At 39.0% G+C, this 18505-nt stretch overlaps 3 protein-coding genes across 7 annotated transcripts; all 3 read right to left on the reverse strand.

The window, feature by feature from the left end:
* Nucleotides 1-48: 48 nt before the first annotated feature.
* On the reverse strand, nt 49-950 carry LOC119067529. The gene is made up of 4 exons (XM_037170583.1): nt 688-950; nt 476-613; nt 273-389; nt 49-213 (listed from the first exon to the last, which is right to left on the reverse strand). The coding sequence occupies exons 1-4, from the start codon at nt 889-891 to the stop codon at nt 181-183; spliced, it is 492 nt and encodes a 163-aa protein (XP_037026478.1). The 5' UTR covers nt 892-950; the 3' UTR covers nt 49-180.
* Nucleotides 951-1206: 256 nt separating this feature from the next.
* LOC119067535 (39S ribosomal protein L17, mitochondrial) lies at nt 1207-2060 on the reverse strand. Its single transcript, XM_037170595.1, has 2 exons — nt 1763-2060; nt 1207-1704 (listed from the first exon to the last, which is right to left on the reverse strand). The coding sequence occupies exons 1-2, from the start codon at nt 1958-1960 to the stop codon at nt 1255-1257; spliced, it is 648 nt and encodes a 215-aa protein (XP_037026490.1). The 5' UTR covers nt 1961-2060; the 3' UTR covers nt 1207-1254.
* A 1321-nt stretch (nt 2061-3381) lies between these two features.
* LOC119067543 lies at nt 3382-16727 on the reverse strand. Of its 5 annotated transcripts, none has more exons than XM_037170622.1 (16): nt 16340-16727; nt 13423-16273; nt 12900-13350; nt 12490-12678; nt 10744-10907; nt 10449-10687; nt 9955-10386; nt 9393-9896; nt 9174-9329; nt 8706-9107; nt 8355-8429; nt 7020-7180; nt 6835-6931; nt 6434-6755; nt 6164-6330; nt 3382-4751 (listed from the first exon to the last, which is right to left on the reverse strand). In XM_037170622.1, exons 1-16 carry the CDS (start codon nt 16400-16402, stop codon nt 4695-4697), a joined length of 6330 nt encoding a protein of 2109 aa, XP_037026517.1. In that variant the 5' UTR covers nt 16403-16727; the 3' UTR covers nt 3382-4694. The 5 variants fall into 5 exon arrangements, with proteins under 5 accessions (XP_037026517.1, XP_037026510.1, XP_037026503.1 ...); XM_037170615.1 differs by having other exon boundaries at nt 13387-16273; XM_037170608.1 differs by having other exon boundaries at nt 12900-16273.
* Between the last annotated feature and the right edge of the window lie 1778 nt (nt 16728-18505).

Here is an 18505-nt window from a genome sequence, read left to right on the forward strand (position 1 = left end):
TTTTTCTTTTGTGAACTGTTAAAGACAAAGTTTACAAAGAGGGACCGGTTGTCTTAATGTACACCGTACGTCAAAATATTTTATTTTCTTACATATTTTGCTATATAAGACACCCCACTACAGTCTAAACACACTACAGTCATTGATAGTTCATTAGTGATGCGTTGCCAAACACTGTCTCTATAGATTCAAACCCATATTCAAGATGCATTTCTACAAAAAAAAAGTTCGCCGACACATTTCCGACTTGTCATTAAAATTTCTGTACTCACCCCAACATTGCAAGTTATATCGTCGCCATATTTCTGTTTGGAAAGATGTACTTGGCGACTGTGCCCCAGCACGGAAACATCTCCAATTTTTCCGCCGTATACATAGCAATACTCGCCCTAAGGACACGTTTACTCAATTGAAATTTGTTTCAAAGAGATTGAGACACGTCTTTGGATATCACTCGAAAGCCTACAAAACTCACCAGAAACCTATCCAGAAAATTTGGTCCTGCACCCAAGGTGCAAAAATTCAAGAATACTTCCGTGATGCATTTGGATGAATCGGTTGGATCGACTAAACGTGGCACGGGGCAAATAGCTGCACTGCTTTTACGCAAGTACTTAGAGTGAAGATTTGGTCAATTATTTTCTGATCTGATACCACTTCGAGCTCGACTGCAGGTGCTTTAATTACCTCTTCGGACATCGGTACATGACAGTCAACTAGCTGTTGCCATAAAGTCGTATTTTTTCGGTTTTCACATAGAATTCCGGCGGCTTTGTTGAATTGATCGACAGTTATACATTCAGGAATTGGTCGAACCACCAAAATAGTTCCTAAATTCAGACTGATTTGCTGTAAAATGCACGTCACCAGTATCAGTAAGGAATTTCTCATTTTTTTGAAGCTCTGAATTAGACTAATTGACGACCAACGATGCAATGAAATTCAATAGAAACTGTGTAGGTGTATACTACGTACGATGTAACGTCGTACCTACCTGTAGCATCACGAAAAAGGTATAAATTCTATGTAAAACATAGAATTATTGGTCACGATCTTGGATTATCTTTGTCATAGTCACGAAGTAGTCTACGAAACAATACTATAGTCTCAATCTACGTATGCCTGCATCGATGCCTTGGTTGTTTTTATTTTCATAACTGCGGTTCAATTGGCCTTCTTAAAGCCAACAATGCAAACACCGTTCGCTCGAGCTCTCTAAATTTTATTTTTGGCTATAATCATCAGATGAACATTCTATGCTTTCTTGTCGACTTCTTTCGAATCTACACTATCCGCTTCTCCCGTTTGTGATCCATTAACAACTGATTCCTTCGATTCAACAAGCGTTTTACTATCAGCCGTCAGCTTCGCAGCAATTTCCGCATATTTCTCATGTCGATACTGCTTTTTTGCCTCATCAAATAGCACGTTGTGAATGAGTCCACGATTTGCGGATAAATCTGGTTTGACCGATGGATACGGATTGCCACGAAGTTCCAGTATCGCTCGCTTGTGTTCGGTTTTGGGACCGGGATACTCTCTGGGTGCTTTGTACATGCGGGTATAAGACACTTGACAGTTGGCAAATCGCGGAACCAACACTTTGAACAATTTATGAACTAATTGCTTCTCCAGCACCCAATATGTAGCCACATCCATTGTGGCCTTATGACAATCACCATGCCGAATCGCATCAGATATTAACTGTAATCCGTTCGGCGTATTAAGGTTTCTGAGTCTGACACAATGAAATAAGACTTACCCGTTCGGCGTATCCTCGGGCCTCGTGAGCCCTATCATAATTCATTTCAATCCGTTCATGTTTCAGCAAAGCAGTTACGGTTTTTCTCAGTTTTAATAATCGCCCTTCTGGACCTTTAGGACTACTTAGTTTGCGAGGCCTAAGCGGTATGGCAACACGCAACTGGGACATAAGTTTCGTTACTTCCGCTTGATTCATCTTTGCTCAATGTAAAATTGTTGAATTTCTCAATTTTCTATATTTTTATTGATGTTACGTTACACCGGGTAGGAACTGTCTGAACTCATGCACACGGAACACAAACTGTCACAGTAAACAATGCAATGACATACAGATGTCACTTTCAAAATTAAACATTCGTGCGCGACATATTCGACGGCTCTGAGAGCTTAAGGGAACAAAATGTTCTACATGTGTTCATTAATATGAACAGGTAGTGTTTGTGGAGTTGTATTTCATCATTTAAGAGGCATCGATGCTTAGCTAAAATTGTAGACTACATTTGCACGTCTCGTATTTCTATTTTGTTGATATCTTTTCATCAGAATCCTTTTTAGCTTCAAAAAAAATTACTTTTGGTTGTAGTCGTTTGACAAGCTCTGAGAAGAGCGAGAAGAGTCTCACGGAGAGAATGTGTGGTGAAAGTCTTTTGTGGTGTTCCAAGTACGAATGGAAATATTTGTTGAACTATGGAATAATTGTAAGAACGGGATGGGATCGCTCAGCGGTTACTATCCTTTCATTAAAATGAGCCCATGAATTTGTGTACATATGTCTAGACTAAATTTAGGCGGGATATCAGCTATGCGCCTAACTTTATTCAGAGTATTTGCACACTGAAAATTTCTTTGCCTAAAATGACCAAAATTAACAAAAATATCACGAAAATGTGTGACATGAGCACGTCCCCCAAGTGTTCAGTCATGCAAACAAAGCTGTTTTTATACGTCTATAGGGTTAAGATGAATCTTCACCTGATGGCAAATTTGTAGCCTACGTGTGGGCGCAAAAATATTTTATTTTTGAAAATAACTTTGGACGATGTTTTTTGGAAAAAGTACGTTTGGTGTTAGCTTTGTTTTGCATAAAGAATAGAAATGTTTGTGGTGATGTAATCTAGGTCACATAAAAATAAAACTCAAAATCTGTCAATTTTAGTGAAATAATGAGTTTTCTCTGACTTTAGTTACCACAACCATTTCTATTTTTCATTCAAAGCTAAAACAATTCAACCCAAACGATGTTGTTAGTATTTCCAGAATGGATGCGAGAGAAAAATTATCATCAAAAATATAGCTTTTTTGCGACCAAATATAGGCAACAAATTTACCAAGTGAAGATTCCTCTTAAACCACTACCACGCGCTTGTTTGGAACCAATGAACGTCAACACAAGGTATGGTCGAATGTCAAACTTTGTATGGAGCGGAGGACAGAGCGAGTTTGTTTATAAGAAATCGCCATGTCTTCCGGTTGGTACGAACAGACCATACCTGGTTTATACTTTAATTGTTTGTAACGCTGGTTAAAAAAGATCGACTTTCTTGTATGTACTATTATCAGGTCAACAATTTAAACTTGCTTGGGACGAAAAAAACAAAAAACTTCGATTTTCTAGCTTTTTAATTTATTTCGTTAATATTATACCAACCCATTATATGTTTTGTAACTATATTTTGGAATCTATGTAGGTTATTAATGTAAAAATCGTTTCAATTTGTTTTGTTTTTCATTATACAAAATCAACAACAATTAACTTTACGTCTATTATAACTGACAAATGACTTGGATATTGTTCAAAAATGAAAAAAAAAATTGTTAAGGTTTCCATCATCATACTTCAATATTATAAATTTGCTAAATTCCTATCATCCGTACAAGCAGCTGTGTGTTGCTAACTTTCTCACTCTCAACCTCTATCTCGTACAATGTTTCATAGTTCCATCACAGTTGGCAAATCAATCAAAAATATACATAAGAACTTGATATGAATATGAATTGTTTAAAATTAAAAAAAAAATCTAGCGAAATATTCTCTATTTAAAATCAACAGCAGAAGAAGAAGATAAAACGAAACAAAAAAAATATTTTTTAAACTCCACTGTACCGTATACACATCTCTTGTTTCTTGCTGATGTCCAATGACGACATCTAAACAATATTTACACGACGAAAAATAAAATATATTTCCAGAAACAATAACAAAAGAAAAAATTACACAAAAAAAATTCCATTTTAACTTAATCACACCCGATGAAATACTCTTAGACACTTGCCACCGTTTGGCTTCAGATGGACTTTTAATTAATTGTAACACAAAAGCAATGTTTCCGTTGCATGGACACAGACGACTAATCTTGATGATGCATCTATTTCGAATTCATTTTGCCGCTCTTATTGAAAGCCTTTCTTTAAGACATGCGGGTCAGTTGAAGTTCTAGGACTCAGATCCGTTTGGCTTCTTTTAAAATGATTCTAATGCCAGAGCCCTAAGCTAACTTTCACTGTTTAGTGCAAAGACATTAGAAATATTAAAGTCATTGGTTTTGTGGGTATACCAAATTAAAGACAAGGAAAATAGCTCATTCTGAACAGAATTTCAAAATTAAAAATTTAATTTATGATTCCAGTGAATCCACAACTCATCAACAATAAATATAATCTCTGTACCAACCACTATAAAACCCAGAGAATAGATCCGAATAAAATATAATGTGGAAGTGAATTGTTCACCATTCAAATTATGTGTGATACACCGATACTAAGTTAAATTCTTCCCATTTTTAATTTAGGTTTCAAAGGCCCTTCGTTGCAATGATTTAAGCTTCAATTCTATCAAAGGTAGAACAAAATCGATTTTATAATAAATTCAATGAAACTGTAAGCGACATGCCAATATTTCTGACGGATTAACTATGAACTAAGTGTCACTTTTACTGTTGGAAACCTCCAGCACCATGTTGAGCGGGATTGTAGAAATGTGTTGAATTCTGGAAATATATTTTTTTTAATTGGTTAGGAGATAAAGAGATGATCTTATGATCAGCTTTGGTTATCTTAAGGCCAGGTTAAGGCATTATACATGACAATGTAAACATTTAGCATGACCTTAATAAACAATGTTTTAAGGGAGTACTACCAACCTATCACCTATCATCCTGATCATTTTATATTCCTAACTAGAATCCAGTGACTGAGGGATACAAAGAACTAAAAACGACTTTTGTGATTGAACAGAAGGCTTTAAGAGTACTTAGCTAAAATTGTAGCCTACATTTGTGAGCCTCGTATTTCATTTTTGATAATATCTTTTCATGAGAATCCTTTTAAAAAAATGTACGACCGCAATTCCGAACACGAATGTGTTAGATTTAAATAAAAATTAGTTTTGGTTGCAGTCGTTTCACCAGCTCTGAGAAAATTGAGCAGTTTAACGAAATTTTCATAAATTGCTCATTGTTCTCAGAGCTGGTCAAACTGCTACAACCAAATCTATTTTCTGTTGAAAGCTGACACATTAGAGCGTAGTCAGTCAAAATGTAGAATAGTGTTTGTACAATACGCAGAAATGATGTGTGAATTTGACACAGAGAGCTCAGAGTTTGTTAACTAGAGAGAGTATTGCTTCAACTGAAGAAATATTGTCAGTGATCATATCACCATAATCTCATTAAATATAGATACAGGGAAATATCAAGTGAATTCACATCATCCACAGGGGATGTCAGTGAAATTTAAACATGAAGTTGCTTCAACAGTTGTTCACTTATACAAACTGCTGATACATCTATTGTTTACAGCTGCCACTCACTTGTAACTATTTTACCCGTAATTATTAGCACTGGTATGACTAGACTAGCTGAATCAAATTCATGCATTAATTTCAATGATGTCACCTGTAGTAAATAAAACAAACGAAAATTCTAATTTTTAGCTGAATCTATCGTTAGAACCTGGCCTCGGAATGTACTTATATGCTTATGTCGATCAAGATTATTGGAAACTAGACCACGGCCTATTTTTTTTAAAATTTGGAAATATTTGTCAAAGCTACCCAAAATTTATCAATAATAAATTTAGCAAATTTTGGGAAGTTTCGGTAATGTTTCGGATAAAAACTTATCAAAAATATGCTCTGAACCAGAACTCCAGTGAAGGGTTCATTAAAGACGATTCTTACAAAACTATCTCCAGGTTTTGCATGTTAGAGTAACTGTCATCTCTAGAAGACCGGGCTTATTTTTCGAAACTCTTGCAATTTTCCTAAATATTCTGTTTAAAAGACTCTGCTAGAAGGCTTTGCCTAAAAAGTGGCTCGAATATTTTGTGTTCCTGTCTCCAACACAGAGTCAAGACTCGTAGATGCTAAATATAATCGAATGAATGTCTCTCAGATACTTACATCTACTTGCTGGGATTGACCGTCACCAATTGCGGGCGCAGCTCCGGGAACAAAGTAACCACTCTGTGGTATCGATGGTATTGGCACTGTTGGTGCCATTATCGGTTCGATTGGTTTTGCCGGTGCACCAGACGGATTGAACACATCAACGTAAGACTTTTTTAATGCTACAAATCGCAAAGAGGCAAAGGATTTTTGGTCAAAAAAACGAACGAAAAAAAACGAAACAAAAAATAAAATTAAAAAAAAAATCATGCGAACGATAATTACTTCGGTTTCTTTGCATTTTAAACATATTTGACTGCAAATTGGGAACCTTTGTCGCTTCACCACCGGTCGACGGATTCGCTGTTGGCATTGATCGCACGGGTTGATCGAAACCAGTTGATGCCGGTGGTAAATTAGTGGGAACGGGATTCGGATTCGAATATTTTTCATGCGACAAGGGCTGTGTTAGGGGTGGATTAGCACTATGTGGTGGTTGACTGTTGGCAGCTAGGTCTGCCATTTTGGGAGGTGGCCTAAACTGTTCACTTTCATCGGCATCCCCATCCGTGTTTACCCATTTTTTCTTGTCAGGATCCCATACAATCTTAAAGTGGTCGGTTAGTCAAATATTAGAAGTCAAAATCGGTGTGATATGGGTGTTAAGGCGAAATGAAATGTCTTACAGAGGGATTTTTATCATCCGGCAAAATCATTTGATTTTTCGGTTTCAGAGAGAGTTTATTCCAAATACCACCGAACCAGCCGCTGTTTGAATTTGCACTAGAAGAGAAATGGGACGTTACAGTTTTCGGTTTTTGTTCTTTTAAAATTGGAAATTTTTTGTTTTGTTTTATCAAAATGTGCTAACCTTTGACTTTGAACTTTCGTGGCGTTAGACTGTTCTTTGCGTGCTTCGTCAGACGAATTTTGTTGCTTGGTCGGGGCTGACGAGGCGGCTGGCGGTGGATCGTCATAAAAGCCAGGCTTATTTGAAATGGAATTTGGCATGGAGATAGACGGTTTCGGTAGCTACAAATGAAAAATGTTAAAAAATAAATTTAAAAATTAAAAAACGAAAGGAAAAAAAATCAAAAAAAATTTCGCGCTGTGTAACGACTAGTCGGTTAGGTATAATAAATAAATTAGAAACACAATCATTCATTGAGATTGGCTAGGCCGAAGGATAAGGGTCAACACTACATCTGTTATCATCATGATCAACCATCAAGTTAAACGTTAGTCCTATGGTCCTACCAACTAAATTTTGTTAAAAAGAATCTGCCAATCTGAATTTGGTGTGGCAAATGTAGAACTTCTCTTGGTTCATTTATAGTTAGAAAAGCATTAGCGAGTTCCTCCAACTTTCATTCATTTATGGAAGAACTTCAGCGATCACTTGGTGTCTTGAGAAAGAACTGATCCAATTGCAGATTAAAGACACAGATTGATTACAACTACTTGGTTTGTTTAGTTTAATGAAAAGCACAAAAATCACGAAATACAATTTCTTGTCTGTTCATATTGGCGCAAATGTTGTTAGACGAACGCATTATTTGGCCTGTTACAGTAGAAAGAAAAAGAAAAACACAACGAAAAAGAAGGAAAAAAAACCTAAAGTTCGTCAAGTTAAACAACGGCTGTCTTTTTCTATTAAAACAAAACGCTCACGGTATCTACACGACTATTCAACTATAAAGTCCATTCAATCATTTACATTGAAATCGTTCCGTAAATGTTGTATATTTCGACTAGCCATCAATTGATCGAACGCCGCAAAACTCCGTTCGTACTCGTTCATCATTTTTTTATAGTTCAATTTCACTTTACGATCGACGACCAATTCTTCGATCGATACGCCACGGTCACAACACTCGCCGTCGTCATTGTCTTCATTGTCCTCGTCGTCGTCATCATCATCATCGTCATCATCCGATGTATCATTACATCCATCGAATCGACTCGATATCGGATCGTCAATGGGAAAGGTGCCATTGAATACAACCTTTTTGCCGGTTCTCTTCTTCACACTCCCACCCCGTTTTTTGTTTACTTTCAACACGCCCATCTGTCGCAATAGTTTGCTATTCGCTGCAGGCGGCAGCTTATTAGTTTTCGATTGATTATTGGACGGCTCGTTAACGGCATCGGTTTTAAAGCGAACATTATTGCGCTTTCGCAGCACACTCGTTTGCGGCATACTTACTTCTGGTTCGGGCTCAATGTTTTCGATTGATGGCATGGATGGTGTATGCGATGATGGGTTCCGTGAGTCCGGCGGCTATTCCGAGGTGGTTAAGTATGGTTGGAAATTTATTTTATGAATCAGTGCGACATGTTTGGTAATGGGGTGTGTCGAGTGAAAGTAGTGATTGAGATAACTCCTTGACACAGATATACTACAACTAATTCCAAGTTTAATGGAAAAAATGTCAAGAAATGAAAAGCTCAAAGTTCTGTTTGGTTCACAGAAACGGAACTCAATCTCTTGACCTTACAGAGCATGCTTTCGTCATTGCCCGCCTTTTGCTTTAATTCTTAAGTAAAGAAAACTCACCTCGTTCGAGTTCACTTGGTTCCAATAATCAGACTGATCATTCTGCACTTGATCGAATTGTTGTTGTTGTTGTTGTTGATCATTGTCATACATCATATTGTTCTCAGCTCCCATGGAATCAACGGTTTGTTGTTGCCCATGATCATACGGATTGTAGCTGTTATCAACAAGGCCGCCTTGTCCACCAAAATTTTGTGGCGGATTGTAATCCATCGACAAGGGTTGGCTAACAGGCGCCGTCTGTTCAAATCCATAATTTTGTGTGTATTGAAGGTTAAGTTCGCTGAATTGTTGGTTGATCTGTTCGAACTGCTGATCGATGTGGGTTTTTGTTTCCATTGACGGATACATTCTATCATCATGAACGGCCATTGTTGGTATGGCGGGTGGTTGCGCTAAATTCTGACAAATTGAATAGGATAGTCAGCTCCACTCAAAATGAGATCAATTTATTTTTGCTGAACTCACCCCAAATTGATTGACCGTCTGGAACAGATTTTGAAGCCATTGCTGATCGCCCAGAGAAGCAACATTGGAATATTCCCCACCATCATCCTGGAACGTGTCCGCATTCCGATCGAACACGGTATCGAAATATTTGAGACGATCGGCGAGTGCATAAACCTGAAAAAGAAAATTAATTCTGTTTTAATACCTCCATGACGACAACGAACCGCAGTGACTAACCTTGCCGATAAAATCAGGCTCGTATTTGCTGACATTCTTCTGAATGTGATAGGAAATCTGTTCCAAGTACATCAACGCTCTGACATGCATACCATAATCGATCAATCGTGTGGCTAACAAATATTTGTATGGCTGGAAGTCGACGATCGAAAACGAATCGTCATTCAAAGCGCACGCGTATTCGTAGATTTCTGTCATCATAATAGCGTCATTGGTAGCAAAGTCTTTGAATGGTTTTCGGTGTGACGAGCCCAGCAGAATTAATCGAATTGCATTCGATGAACTTAGCATCAAACCACTCTCTTGGTTAACGTTGGAGTACTTGCCGAAACCGACCTGTGCCATCAAATAGCAAAATTGGGCTGCAAACAGGTCGCTGCGATTGTACAATGAGTCGCCAAGAGTTGTAATGGCTTTTCGATCCAGTTCGGGTTTTTGTGAAGTATTTGCAAGTATCATAGCTAAATGGGGACGCCAGTCACCCCATTTGTCGTCTTGTACGCTCTAGACATTTAATAAAATTAATCAAAAATTCGTCAGTTAAAAGTCCAATCCAACTCACCGTAACTGATGACGGTGTCCGGCCACTCATCAATTGATACAACGTTTGAAGCGGATCATTCAGCGCCAATTTATTTGCAAATTTCATCATAACATTGGCATGCGATCGACGATCGACTTTCGATGCTAAGAACAGTGCGTGTCCCCACAAATTGTTATCCGTAGCCCATTCCAATGCCTCGTTCACATTGCCGTACAACAGATAATTGCGGAATTTTTCCGTTATTTCCACTTCGCTCAAGGATTTCTTTGATTCCGAATCGTTTACATCATTCGATTCATCGCTAGTGTCCTCGTTGAGGCGATTTTTCCCCGAATCGGTTGAATTGCGACGACTGTGGAGTGACGTCATTGAGTTCGTTGAAGCTGTTTCGTACGGGAATTCCGATCTGTTCTTCAATAACAGCTCGGATATGTCTGTTCCAACGACCATCTAGAAATGAGAAGCCAAAAATGAAAATCTCCCATGACTGAGCTGAAGGTTTAGTTTCTTACGCCATTCTGTCTCAGTAGTAAAATCAACAGATTCCACATCAGCGTGTAGGATGCCTTATTCGCCACACCAGATGAATACAAACTCGACATCGAATTACCTTTCGCTCTAACACTGGCCAGTGACGGCCCCAGTCGAATTTGTTCCTCACAAAATTCAATTATTGTCTTCTTATGCGTAATGCCGCGTATCAATGGGCCGGGGTATATTTGATACAATTTTCGTGTGACATCGTTCACACCTTCAATGGATTCATTTATTGTTATCGTTTCACAATCATAGAAATAGTTGACTCACCCATGCTGAAGACTTTGACCACTTTACTGAAATCGTTCGCCGAATATTGCGGCTTTACGCAGACCATGATTCCGTTTGATAGTGATGCTACCGAGTGGTCAACGGTGAATTTGCATGGTGTTGATCGCTGTTGACCTTGTTGCACCGATTCGATGGCATCCAATCTTTATTGTTTGATGGAATTGTACGAAAGTTAGCGAGATTTAGCGAAAATATTCGGTTTATTAGACCGGTAAATTGTTAAGACCAAACGTAGCAAGCTTTGGTTAAGTCTTACCAACGGATAAATAGAAATTTAAACAAATATCTGAAACAAATTATCGATTTAAACAGCAGGTATGTTGAGCAGTAGCTATGAATTCATAGACACGAAATCAGGAAGAGAGCATAAAAAACATAGGCGGCTCTGAACCACATATAATGGGAAGTAAAAAGCGAAGTCGAAACATGATAGCTCCTCTTGTAATTCGAGGCTTGAAGAAGGTGTGGGGTAATTTGGCACACGGTGCTAAAACAACGCATTTTTCAACTACGTATAAGGAGTCATTAAGTCGATGACATGGCTAAAAAGCATTTGCAGCAATAAACTTGCGTGTGTGAGTTCACCTTTTACGTAGTTTACCAGTGCGTTTTTTGGCACTGTGTGCCAGATTCTCCGATACCAAATTGAATAGGGGAAGTAGTTTAACAGTTGCACGGCAGAGTAAAATAAACCAGGCAGGAGCGGTTCATTTTCGAAACGTCAAATAAGGGACCTAATACACGGGATGAAAATGAACTCAAATGAACACTGACATAAATTGAAAAAATTTATTCGTAAAATATCAAGGGCTACTAGATTATTCAGGTCCCTAGTCAAACAAGCGCTCCTGCCTGGTTAACTTTACTCTGTCGTGACAGTTGACAACAATCAGAATATTTGTTACAATTTCGACCAGATTTTGTGTCTGCGGAAAACCATAGCTCAGCTGCTTGTAATATACGTATTTGTATGTCGACTTGTTGTATACGTACTTTACGCAACATACCTAGTGAACGCCCACGAAGCATGCTAGACTTATAATTGAAGGAAAAAGGACTTAAAATTGAGACAACCTTAGGTCGGACTCGCTTTAATGATAAATCAAGCAATCAAACAAGTATTTCATGTGTCGCTATACTGTAGAAGAATGAAGATTTGATGATTTAAACATGCAATACAAGAAGAAAGCGCGAACATAGACTACTTTTATAGTCGTGTCAGCCGTCCCAACAAGACATAAAAGCTTGGGAAGCCTAAATAACGAAATTATTAGGGCTCGAAAAAGGTCGACAGTCTGTGACCTAAATTTTCAAGTAAGGTGAGGTATTTTTTGTGAGGAAACTTGACCTGTAGGTAAACTTCGGACTCACCTGACCTGTTCCGAGCTTCGGATTTTTTTGTTGCATAATCTTAAATTTTACTGCCTAGTCTATTCTCCTCACAAAAGTAATATTGTAAAAAGTCTCGCAGTAGTATAGGTTAAGCGTTTAGGTGTTTGTACTTCTACTGATTAATGTTGTTGTAGTAAGAGTATTATGTTTAGCAATATTAGTTAGTAGGGGAAGCAAAATGCATGCACTAAAATACTAGTTGTTCTAACTGCAACGGATGTGATGAGCATATTAATGGACTACTGGGAAAGCTATTTTTTGTGTATATAATACGGGAGTGGGGGATTGCATAAATTAAATGGATTTTAAGTATAAACGAATTGTTTTGCACACCTTGTTGACTCTGAATAGACATTGTACGATTTTGTTAAGGAATGTTGACGTGATAGCGACTGTGCTTGACGCTCCCGATCGGCTATGTAAGAACTATCCAACATTGTTGAATTTTGCTGTTGACTAAAGTGTCGCTGATATAAATTTGGATCGTAGTACATTTGTTGATGATTAGACGAACGACTGTACCTAAACAGATGAAGTGCGTTGAAGAATATTGGATATTGTGTCCACTATGTTTCGTTTACGACTATTCAGACTGTTAGAACAGTATACTAGCTCAATGCACTATTGTCATTGAATAAAAAAACAAAGAAAACTCAAGCAATGTTTTGTGACTTTGCAAACAAATGATACAAAAAAGAGAACATCGGCTGATCGTGTCGGTTTGGATAAACGGTTTAACTTACATCTCTTTTTCATTTGCTGAACTTCTACCCGAGTGTACAGAATCACGGCCATCAGTCGTGGTAGGCGCGGCACTTCCAGACATTTGAGCTTGTTGCATTTGACTGTAGTACATTTTATACCATTCCGCATAGGCTTGTGGATTCGTTCGTCGCATAGTTTCGTAGTATTGCTGCTGTTGGTAATACGAATATTGATCATATCCGTAGCCTTGCTGGTAATAGTTCGGTGTTGCATATCTTCCATCCTTTTCGCCACGATCACCCGTTCGGCTACCCGTTCGACGGTAATGATCATCTTCGTAATCATAATACGAATCCGACGGACGCGATGGTTTTTCTCGCCTATTATCACTCGGATCTTTATATCGTTTACTTTTGCTCTCGTTATGACGATCAGAGCGGCCGCTTCTATCACCGCGATCGGTTCTATCACCGCGATCGTTTCTTTCACCTCGATCGGTTCTATCACCTCGATCGGTTCTATCACCTCGATCGGTTCTTTCACCTCGATCGGTTCTTTCACCTCGATCATTTCTTTCACCTCGATCGTTTTCACCTCTTCTTTGTCTACGACCACCGTCTCTAGGATCGCGATCGTCACGGCGATAGCGATCGTATCTCGAATCTTCCGTTTCATATCGCGAACCGTCCGTTTCGTAGCGAGCGTAACGATCCTGGCGACTTTTATCACCACGATAACGATCACCTTCTTTTCGATTCCGTTCGCGATCATCTCTGTACCGTTCTCTACTTTCCTTTGGCCAGTCATCCTTATCTTTACTACGTCTAGACCGTTCATTGCGCGAACTTCCTTCCCGATTAAATCTGCCGCGTTCCCTGTCACTGTAATCCGTGTCTTCTGTCTCATAACGCTCCGCATTCTTATCTCTTCGTCGACGCGAACCTGTCACTTCGTCGCCACGCCGTGGCCGATAATAGGATGCACGTTCTTTATCGCTATCATCGTTACATGTTGATGGATTCGAGTTGAATTTCTTGGTTGTGTCGACAGGAGAAACAATCTGTTCATTTTCCACAACATTAGCAGTAGCATGAGTTTCATCTCCTGTATTAGCTCCCTCAATTGGATCATCTCGAGATAGCGGGTTGCTATCTTTGATATTGTTGTCCTCAAGATTTTCTCCATCCATTACCAGTTCTCGTTCTTCTTCAGCAAGAGGAGTTACGGACACATCTTGTGCACTTCGAGAAGATTCTTCTCGTTCCAATCCGCCGGTTACCACTCGTTGCGTATGCACGTCACTTTCACCAGGCACTGAATATAGTAAATACGAATTACGATCCAACATAATGACTGGCACATTAGAATGATGTTGTTGTTGTGGTGGATGTTGCTGTTGCTGTTGTTGGTGTTGCATCGGATAGTTTGGTACGCTAACTGGACGCATTACTGATACTTGAGACATAGTATCCTGACCATCTGCTTGACGATCCAAATTCAGTGGCGTCGAATTTATTAAATCAGTACCGGGAACCATACGATCTAGTCCTGGCGGAGGTTCGGTAGGATGAGTCTGATGGTTTTCAACTTCCGGTTCACCCAGTACTAGACGTGACAGTCCGGGTGGTGGTAGGTTATCATTCTGATATTCTAAATTCATAGATTGACTATCATCTGGCATAAAGGCCTCTTCGGACAAATGACCAGTCTGTAGGTATTGATTACGATCGTTGTGAGGCGCGAGTTCATGATTCTCATGCGATATAAAATTACGGTTTGGTGTTTGATCAATTACTTCCGAATTTTCGGGTGGTGGTTGCTGCTGGTTGAATTCATTAGGCGTAAATTGATTTAGTTGACCCGGCAACGAGCTTACAGATGGTGAGGCAGTCGATTCTGAATGGAACATATTTTTGTTGTGAGTATGGGCTCCGGTTCGTTTGAATGGATTCTCTAAGCCGCCGGAAGCTGACGATGGAGGCGGTAAAATTTGGTTCAGTGGCGATGAATTTTTTCGCTGTGTTTGTTGCATTGGTGGAGGTGGCAACATTCCAGTATGTTCAGACGAAAAAGCATTGTTCAGTTGATTCATTGCAGGTGGAGTAGGTTGCGGTTGTGGTTGGTTTAACGGAGACGAATTTTTACGGATCATTTGATGCATTGCTGGCGGTGGTGGTAAATTCATAGGACTGGATGCGTTCGGAGGATGATTCATAGGCGACGGTGTTGTTCGTGAATATTCTTGAAATGCTGGTGGCGGAGGCAAACTTGATGCAGATGAAGGCCTAATTGGTTGTTGAATTGAGGAAATTGTGTCTGTTTGATAGTTGATCGGTGGTGTACTTTGAACGGGATTCCATTCGTTCACTGGTTGTTGATTGAACGATGGTGGGTGTTGAATGACGTTCGAATGATTTTCATAGGAGTTCGTTGAACTCTCGGTAGCTTGACGATCAACGTTCAAAGCGAACAAAACTTCGTCCAATTTGTCAACGGTGTTCGCCTCGCCGTTATTGTCTTTGTGGACATAATGGGAACTTTCATTTTCCATTCCAAAATTTGATAAACTTTGTTGATTTGTCTCGTGATACGGGTAGTGCTGCTGATGATGGCTTGGATCATCGGACGATGTTGTACTACGCGAATTTAGTGCATCACTATCGATAGAACGGTCACTTGATGTGTGAGACATTTGACTTTCGGTTGACCATTGTGGTGTCAGCAACCGTTCACTCTTGATGATTCGGCTCATCGCCGGGTTATTGAGTTGAGTATTTTTATTGTTATCAGGCGGCCTGGGTAAATTGTTTTCGGTTTTCTCTACCAGCATCGGTGTTGAATCGCTAGCGTTCGACGTATTCCTGGAATGTTTTTGAGCCGCATCTTTTCCGACGGTTTTAAATGACGGCTCAACCGGTGCAACACTTTCACTAGCATTCCAGTTCCAATTGGAACTATCACCGAAACTGTCAGCAATGTTTGTCACATGCTGTGCCGGATGACCGTACTGATCGCTGTTTTGTTGAGATTGAAAAGGATGTGGCGGTTGTTGTTGGTATTGTGTCGCTTGTCCGTACAGTGGTTGTGGTGGCGGAACATTGTTTGCATTAAATTGGTTTACACCAAAATTTTGTTGTTGCAATTGATTTTGTGAATTTTCATTCCAATCACTCTCGCCCCAGTCTCCCCAACCATCAGTGTTTGCATTGTCAAACACATTGGATGCATTGAATTGTTGTGGAGGCGGAGGCATTTGCTGTGCATTGGATGAATTCGGTACGGAGGTGTTCATTGACGGAGCAGGTGGTTGAGGTTGCCAATTCCAACTATTTTCGTTCGGCTGCTGTTGTTGTTGTTGTGGTGGCTGCTGCTGGCCATGCATTTGATATTGATTGAAATGTCCAGCTGGCATCTGAATGAACAGAAACAGACGAATCAAATATCAGTTGAAAACAGATCACAACTTTTATTGCCATACCTGATTGTGATGCGCCAACGGTGGCGCTGCTCCCGAATAATAATTCGTATTTTGCCTAGACATTGCTTGCCAATAAATTACGGGCTATAAATAACACTAAAAACAATGGAAAAATTAAGTATTGTCACGTCATATTTTCACTGTCACTTTGCCTATTGCAGAGAGAGATTTCAATTTGCAATTCGGCCACGTTAAAAAAATATTTTTTTGCAGACAATGAATGTTTCACGGTATGGTTCTCAATGAGCTCTGTTACACTTCATAATTAAATGATCATATTGCACACTTTCGGACAATTTGTAATGACAAAAAATAGCAGAAATAAAGAAAATATTTTTTTTATAATATTGACAAGAGCAGATTTTGCCACTGTGGAACTTTCATAAAATCATTTAATTCCACTCGCTGACACACTGATGGCAGCGCGATCGTTGAAATTATTATTATCACCGAAGCCATGCATCGAACAAAGCCTCGTTATATGAAGTCGGAATGGAAAAATAAACGAAGGTGTAGGTTTGTTCCAAGGCTGTATGAATTGTCAAATTTGACCCATAGAACCATAACCTCAAAAATATTTGTGTGTAAATCTCGTAGGCGACGTTGCCATATTTGTATGAAACATCACGTAGGCGATGTTGCTATGGATCAAATCATCGTAGTTCGGGTTGTCAAAGTTCGTGTTTACAGCTATTTGGAACAAACCTGTAGTCAAGGTAAATATAGTGAGGAGGTAACGCCATCTCATCCCTTCGTTGAAAGCAAAAAATGAAATAGAAAGTCGGGCCATCTGTTGTGAGATAGCGAAAATATTTTTGTGAAATACAAGTAAATCGTAGTCAACAATTTAAAAAAAAAGATGTCATTGGCATCGAACTTATGTGCTAGGCCGCGCGTCTGAATGGCATTACCTCCTCACTATATTTATTTCACATAAACAAACTCACCTTTCAAGTCCTTGAAAGATGAGTTTTTTTATATATGGAATCGCTATTTCCTTCGGATTGTATGGACAGACCATACCTATTTATTTAGACCATACCTGGTTTGTACTTTCATTGGTCAGTCGGGCCTCTTCATTTATGTAATTTTTCATGATTTAAAATTTTAAATAATTGGAGGAAGTGTGGAGAAGTTGTGCGTACGACGATACGACAAGTATACTGCACTTAAACATAGTAATTAAATACGTAGGATTCACTAGTTTTTTGTGAAGTTTCACAGCACTGCTCCTAGCACGAACACTAAATTGACAAGTATTGGCAAATTTTGAGGCTTTAGTTCTGAGAGCTACCACTTATTTGTATTATAAGTTATCACTATATCACGGGTGTACCACTTTACCATAAAAATTGTCGTAAAATACCATCGATGTTAGGCAATTGCCGAAGACAATTAAAAGTTACTATAACAGAAAATCGTTGTTGCCGAAAACTATAACATTCAGAAAATTAAAAAACGATTCGATGTTTTTGAACGACATTCAACAGGGCTGGTACAAAAATCAAAAATGTTCTAAGCAGCGACAATAAAAATTGTTCTAAGTTACACCCCTGTGCACTATATTTTAGAAAATAAACACAGTGCCTACACCGCCTATACTATGAGTTCATCAGCCTCCAAATATTTTCAAATATTCATGCAAGGAGCAGTGCTGTGGAGTTCTGCATGTATTAAAACATAGATGTCGTTTTTCTAAGAAAGTGTTAGCACTAACTTAGAATTCAAAAGGTTATAAAAGAACAGACTGTGCCACGTACGGCAACTGGCACCCAAATGTTTCGGAAATATTTTACATTTTACTGGTTCAAACTAGAGGTGTGCGCCGGTAACTTCAAACTCGCATAAACGGTCAACACATTGAACGTCGATGCACGGGCCGATCAGCGTTCTACGCACGGACTGGCTGGCGTTCAACGTTCAACGCATAATCATAAATGGTCAATGTTCAATATATACTGTTCAATGTACTGTGTACTGTGAATAACTCATGTTCAATGTCTTCTGTTTTATGAGTGGTCAATGTATGAATGGTCAATGCATTTGGAGTGATCAATGTATTATGAATGGTCAATATATTATTAAGAAATATGAAAATTGAGCAGGCCTACGTCCAGCAGTGTATAGAAACAGGCTGAAAAAGAGGAAAAATGGATTTTGAGTGGT

This window comes from Bradysia coprophila, chromosome II (assembly GCF_014529535.1).
Source record: "Bradysia coprophila strain Holo2 chromosome II, BU_Bcop_v1, whole genome shotgun sequence".
Classification (NCBI taxonomy): Eukaryota; Metazoa; Arthropoda; class Insecta; order Diptera; family Sciaridae; genus Bradysia; species Bradysia coprophila.

Bases quoted from the DNA above. Each gene is read 5' to 3' on its own strand.
- LOC119067529 (XM_037170583.1), bottom strand. From the start codon at position 891: ATGAGAAATTCCTTACTGATACTGGTGACGTGCATTTTACAGCAAATC. The intron at 390-475 runs GTGAGTTTTGTA...ACGTGTCCTTAG, and splicing joins ATTTTCTGGATAGGTTTCTG to GGCGAGTATTGCTATGTATA. The intron at 214-272 runs GTGAGTACAGAA...TTTTTTTTGTAG, and splicing joins ATATAACTTGCAATGTTGGG to AAATGCATCTTGAATATGGG.
- LOC119067535 (XM_037170595.1), bottom strand. From the start codon at position 1,960: ATGAATCAAGCGGAAGTAACGAAACTTATGTCCCAGTTGCGTGTTGCC. The intron at 1,705-1,762 runs GTAAGTCTTATT...AACGGATTACAG, and splicing joins CCCGAGGATACGCCGAACGG to TTAATATCTGATGCGATTCG.
- LOC119067543 (XM_037170608.1), bottom strand. From the start codon at position 16,402: ATGTCTAGGCAAAATACGAATTATTATTCGGGAGCAGCGCCACCGTTG. The intron at 16,274-16,339 runs GTATGGCAATAA...CTGTTCATTCAG, and splicing joins CGTTGGCGCATCACAATCAG to ATGCCAGCTGGACATTTCAA. The intron at 10,387-10,448 runs GTAAGAAACTAA...TCTCATTTCTAG, and splicing joins TACTACTGAGACAGAATGGC to ATGGTCGTTGGAACAGACAT.